The sequence below is a fragment of the Carassius auratus genome, chromosome 37 (genome assembly GCF_003368295.1).
Source record: "Carassius auratus strain Wakin chromosome 37, ASM336829v1, whole genome shotgun sequence".
Classification (NCBI taxonomy): domain Eukaryota; kingdom Metazoa; phylum Chordata; class Actinopteri; order Cypriniformes; family Cyprinidae; genus Carassius; species Carassius auratus.
The window spans coordinates 2,781,721-2,788,014 of NC_039279.1; the positions used below are offsets into that span (position 1 = coordinate 2,781,721).

Genomic DNA, 6,294 nt, shown 5'->3' on the forward strand with positions numbered 1-6,294 from the left:
GGAAATTCGTGGTTTTGTATTATTAAAAATAGTATCTGTAAAACAGCACACTAAAATACTAAAATCTTACTACAAATCTGTAAGAATTCGCTTCACGGAGGCCTACCTATAATATCATGTATTTGATATACAGCTAAAACAGTACATAATGAGGGTTTTATATCCTAAACTGGATCAGTCACTACGACATAAATATTAATTAAAAGATAATTCACATCAGATTTTCATAAGCGATGCGTTATTTTATGCGCGTTCCCTGACTGACTGAAAACCGGCGAGCACGCGCTTCAGGAGGATTTTTTATTTTATTTAAAGTAGCCTACAACAGCGCGTGTCGTCTGATGCTGGGAGTCTGATGAAGCAGCTGAGGAATAAGAGATTCAGCATCAAATCCGCGCAGAAATTAGAATTAATAACCAACATTCATGAAGCTAGACTCACTTTCCACACAAATACATTTCGTCTCCCGGAGTTTATTACTGATTCTCGGGTTTGACATGTAACTGTTGCTTTACATCTTACAGATATTTTCATGGTTAGTTTTTATATGGAGGATGATGATGATGAAGATGATGAGGAGGATGAGGATAAGGGTGATGAAGATGATGAGGATGAGGATAAGGGTGATGAAGATTAGGATGAGGATGATGAGGAAGAGGAGGATAAGGATGAGGATGATGATGATGATGAAGATAAGGATGATGATGATGATGATGATGATGATGAGGGTGATGAGGATGATGATGAGGATAAGGATGATGAAGATGATGATGAGGATGAGGGTGATGAGGATGAGGATAAGGATGATCCACATCAGAGCCGTCCAGAGAGGGGCAGGTGCTCAAGTTACGTGATCAGATTTTCTTTTTTCAAGTAACTAGTAAAGTAAAGCATTACTTTTCATAAAAAAGTAACAAAGTAACATAATTAGTCACTTTTTTAGGGAGTAACACAATACTGTAATGCATTACTTTTAAATGTAAATTTCCCCAACACTGCTCCCAATTACCCAAATGTTACCCTCCCAAAATGTTTTTATTTTATTTATTTATTTTTTGGCTCAGTTTACAGAACAGCGTATGTCATGATAATATAGCATTGTTTCCTCCTCCGTGGGTAGTTAACAGCTTCAGTAGTACAGAAAGGTATCATGTGTTGAGCTGATGTTGTCATTTAAGGCAAGACATCTTAAAAGTGTTAAAGAAAGTGTTCAAGCTCATCACTATCATGAGGAATGGTCCTGTATGAGATCGTAAGGTCATCATGTGGATCATTTTATTCACGGCTAAATTATTATTCATTAATTCACTAATAGATTGGACAGGCCTTCACAAAAAGCATTTAATAAAATAATAATAATAATAATAATAATAATAATAATAATAATAATTAATAAATAGCTTGGAAAAAGCGCAATTTGGGCATCAATGGGAAAGGGTTAAGCTGCTCAAGCATGGAATAATGAATGGAATAAATCACAAACCTTTACTGGATTTAATTTAATACAACTAAAGAAACCAAGAAATACCATCACATTACCCAAACAGCCCCCTTTTATGTTATATCATGTAAATTATTACATAATTCCATATCTAAGTATCACGGTTTAGTTATTATTCAGTGAACATCACAGAATTATATCAGCAAATAAATAAAACATGCTGATTAATGACTGACAGTGAATATCATTTCAGACAAATATAACGCTAAAGAAAAAAAATACAATTCCCAATTTTTTCTTAGAAATGTAGCACAGATATTTTAACTGTGACGATCGCATTGAGTAAATTAAAACAGAAATACACAACAACATCTCGCGATATTTTGCTGTTTCGTGTCCCCGCTCGTCCCCGGAAGTAAATCCTTTTAACCAATCATTGCTAAAGAACGTTAGAGGGAGTTTTGAAACGCACCAATGAGAGCAGAGCTTTGTTGTGAATGCGTCCAATCAGAGAAGAGCATCGATGAGCGGCAGAGCAGCAACAGAAAAGAGCGGCGCGGTGAGATTTAACGGAAATTCTGCTTATTTTAATAAACTTTTATGTGAAATAAAACGTTCAGCTGTGTTTCAGAGAGCTTTTACAGCGGAAGATTGAGTTGTGAATACAAACGCGACGGTTAGAGGTTCAGAAGCCGCGCAATGTGCGTCATTCAGATGAAGCTAACGCTAGCGTTACACTCGGTTTAATAACGGTTCACTCGAGACTGAGTCAAACACACGATGATGATCACAGTAACACACATACACACACTCTGCAGGAGCTGCTGATGTAACGTGTGTGTGTGTGTGTGTGTGTGTGTGTGTGTGTGTGTGTGTGTGTGTGTGTGTGTGTGTGTGTGTGTGTGTGCGCGCGTGTTCTCTCAGATGACCGGCACCAATGAGTTCAAGCTGACCCAGGGTCCGGAGGACAGCGTCTCGGCTGTGAAGTTCAGCCCGAGCTCGGCTCAGTTCCTGCTAGTGTCGTCGTGGGACAGCACGGTCCGGCTGTATGACGTCAGCGCTAACAGCATGAGGATGAAGTACCAGCATCTGGCGCCGGTGCTGGACTGTGCTTTCTATGTGAGGAGCACCACAGAACCCTGCAGAACCACACATTGGCCCTCTGCTGTGTCTAACTCTGTGTCTCGTGTTGTCTCAGGATCCGGCTCACGCGTGGAGCGGCGGTCTGGACGCTCAGCTGAAGACACACGATCTGAACACGGATCAGGGTGAGTGTGAACACCAGACGCTCGTGACTAAACATCACGCTGGTGCTTGACTGTATCTGTGCTCTTCCTCAGACACCATCGTGGGGACGCACGACGCTCCCATCCGCTGCGTGGAGTACTGTCCGGAGGTCAATGTGATGGTGACGGGCAGCTGGGACATGTCTGTGAGGCTCTGGGATCCCAGAACACCCTGCAACGCCGGGACCTTCACACAGCCGGAGAAGGTGAGCAGACGAGAGACGGAGCTTGTGTGTGACGGAGCGAGCGGCGTCTGATGTCTGACTGTGTTTCAGGTCTACACACTGTCTGTCGCTGGAGACCGTCTGATCGTGGGGACCGCGGGGCGACGTGTGCTCGTCTGGGACCTGAGGAACATGGGATACGTGCAGCAGAGGCGAGAGTCCAGCCTCAAATATCAGACGCGCTGCATACGAGCCTTCCCCAACAAACAGGTCTCACACACACACACACACCAGTTTAGGACAAATACAGTTTCCATGGGTCTGTTAAAAATGATTTTCTTTATCGTTATGGAAGAAAGGCGATCATTAGTGATAAAACACAGTACAAAATAATAATTAATCAGCACAATCTTTTACATCACACAGTTCACATGCTGTTGACAACATCTGTTTTCTGTGTGAATCTGTGTTAAAGTGTAATGTATTTCTGTGATGCTCCGCTGTATTTTCAGCATCATTCCTCCAGTCTTCAGTGTCACATGATCTTCAGAAATCAGAATAATATGATGATTTGATTGAACATTTATTATTGGTGCTACTATAATTGTATTTATTTTCAATATTAAAAATATAAATGTTTTGTGAATTTTTTTTTTCTGGTTTCTTTGAGTATAAAGGTTAAAAGAACATTCTTAAAAAATCTTTATAAATGTCTTTACTGTCAGATACTGTCAGTTTTGATAAATTTAATGCATACTTGATGAATAAAGTATACATTTTTATTTAAAAAATACACACCCTAAAAAACAAACCATCATATTATTCATGATTTCTGAAGATCATGTGACACTGAAGACTGGAGGAATGATGCTGAAAATACAGCGGAGCATCACAGAAATACATTACACTTTAACACAGATGTTTTACAGTAGAATAATATTTAATATTTCTTACTTTGTTTTTGATCAAATAAAAGCATCTGTGGTGAGCAGAATATACTCATTTAAAAGTTATGTTTCCTAACTTTTGACTATTACTGTAGTTGTAGTTGTGTTTAGGTGCCGCAGAATAAACACATTTTATTTTATTATTATTTTATTTTTTTACATTTTAACATTTCAATCATACTGTCATGTGTTTGTCTCATTTATTCTTGACTTTATCAGCATTAATCCATCTTGTAGATGATCTGGGAACTAAGGTTCACTTAAAGTGGGAACTAAGTCTTTTGCAGCTTGAGATATAGAGTCACGAAGAACTGTTCTGTGTTCTGCACCAATGTGATGATCACAAGCGTCACTCGGTCACTGAGAGTAGTCTGGGCTCCTCGCTGCATCTGTAAATGTCCTACGCTTAAAACTGTTTTATTGGTGATGAGTTCTCCGTGTGGTGCACTGCTCCTGTGAGAGGGTTTGGTCATCTTGACCGCGGTGTGTGTGTGTGTGTTCTCAGGGTTATGTGTTGAGCTCCATCGAGGGCAGAGTCGCTGTGGAGTATCTGGATCCCAGTCTGGAGGTGCAGAAGAAGAAATACGCCTTCAAGTGCCACAGACTGAAGGAGAACGGCATCGAGCAGGTCTATCCGGTCAACGCCATCTCCTTCCACAGCGTCCACAACACGTTTGCCACCGGTACCCATCCACACACTCACGCTCTTCATTACTGACAGAATTACTCTCATGTTCACTTATTAGCAAACACTCAAAAGCTTTCATTGAATTAGAGAACATTTGTATTCACTATATGCAGATTAGGAACAGATGCAGTGTTAGCATGTTAGTCTGGAGTTAGCCTGAGCAGTGACTGATGGGAAACCTGTCTGAAAACAGTCATTATTTTGAGGTGCAGCAACCACATTGAAAATTTGCACTTTGATAAATGTCTTTAATTCGTCACAGGAACTGTTCAAATGAACCAGTGAACACAAAACATGATTTACAAGTTCAGAGAAAACGTTTCCATTATGTCTGCAGTTTCTGTTTGTGTAACCCAGACTCGGACTGAGAAATGACTCTCTCTCTCTGTGTGTGTGTGTGTGTGTGTGTTTTTGTGCGCACACAGGCGGTTCTGACGGCTTCGTGAACATTTGGGATCCGTTCCACAAGAAGCGTCTGTGTCAGTTCCACCGTTACCCGACCAGCATCGCGTCTCTGGCGTTCAGTACAGACGGCTCTCTGCTGGCCATCGCCTCGTCGTACATGCAGGAGCAGGGGGACGTGTCTCACCCCGCCGACGCCGTCTTCATCCGCCAGGTGACCGACGCCGAGACCAAGCCCAAGTGAGTCCCGCTTCCCTCCTGTTCAATCACGTCTGCCATCCGTCCTGCTGTTTAATGTGTTTGATTCCTGCTGTGTGAGTGTTTCTGCTCAAACACCGCTGGGTTGTTTCAGCTCTTTATCGGTGTGTGTGTGTGTGTGTGTGTGTGTGTGTTCAGCGCTGTGTGTCTGTGCAGTGGTCTCATCAGAAAGAGCTTTAGCAGACGCTTGCTGCATTACGTGTCTCTGGTCTGAGCACATACAGACATCTCTTAAATCTCTGTTTCTCTGCATGTGTATTGATCAGGCGTTCAGTGAGTTTGTGGGCTGGTACACAAGTGTTTGATTGACAGGTGAGTGGGCGGTCCTTCATGAACTGATGTGTGTGTGTTCTTGTGTTCACAGATCCACGTGAAGCGGCAGATGATCGCAGACGTTCTGCTGCCACACAAAACACTCGTTTCCTTCATGTCTGTCTCTTTATTCTGTCTCTGTCAACAGATACAATTCACGTGTTTTCATTTTGTTTGTGCCCTCCAGTGTGTGTATCTTTATGTGCTTAAGAACAATAAAATACCCCTTTTATACATTGAACATGAGTGTCATCTACCCTATCTTTCTCAGATCTGCTGTCTCATGAAGTTCTCGTCATTCATGTCATAGTTTTATGAAATGTGGATTTAATTCTTTGAATTGTGATTGTATGAATTCATTACAAAAAGAGACATGAAATCCAATCAGATTCACAGACAGAAACGCTTTTGTTTGTTGACCGAGTGAATGGTACACACACACACACCGAGATTGTGTAGAACATTGCAATTATTGCATTAGAAAGCTTTGCTTCTGTCTAATGGCTTCGGCTGCTGCTTCAATATCCTAAACATTATTTGTGCGTTTATTAAATGATGTTACTAATTCCTCTAATGAACAGTAATGACTGCATCGCTCTCATTATGATGGCTTGAGCTTCATATGAAATGGCGTTGATTTTAGAGGTAATTACCCCTCATCTGCACTAAATTGCGCCGTTTCCTGTCATCTTTGTGTTTGCTAAATTGGAAAATTGACTTCCTCGTCCGGCTGCAGTCGCGCTAATGGAGGTGAAGCGGAGGAGCGTCAGAGACCCGTGCGCGTGTCCGCGTGACC

The 6,294-nt window shown here is 41.6% G+C and overlaps 1 protein-coding gene across 2 annotated transcripts; it reads left to right on the plus strand.

Moving 5' to 3' along the window:
* Window positions 1-1,885: 1,885 nt before the first annotated feature.
* Window positions 1,886-5,739, plus strand: bub3 (BUB3 mitotic checkpoint protein). 2 transcript variants are annotated; one of them, XM_026222284.1, is made up of 8 exons: window positions 1,886-2,000; window positions 2,366-2,560; window positions 2,640-2,709; window positions 2,782-2,933; window positions 3,003-3,161; window positions 4,344-4,521; window positions 4,952-5,168; window positions 5,551-5,739. In XM_026222284.1, exons 1-8 carry the CDS (start codon window positions 1,965-1,967, stop codon window positions 5,558-5,560), a joined length of 1,017 nt encoding a protein of 338 aa, XP_026078069.1. In that variant the 5' UTR covers window positions 1,886-1,964; the 3' UTR covers window positions 5,561-5,739. The 2 variants fall into 2 exon arrangements, with proteins under 2 accessions (XP_026078069.1, XP_026078070.1); XM_026222285.1 differs by lacking the exon at window positions 1,886-2,000 and adding an exon at window positions 2,014-2,142.
* The last annotated feature ends 555 nt before the right edge of the window (window positions 5,740-6,294 follow it).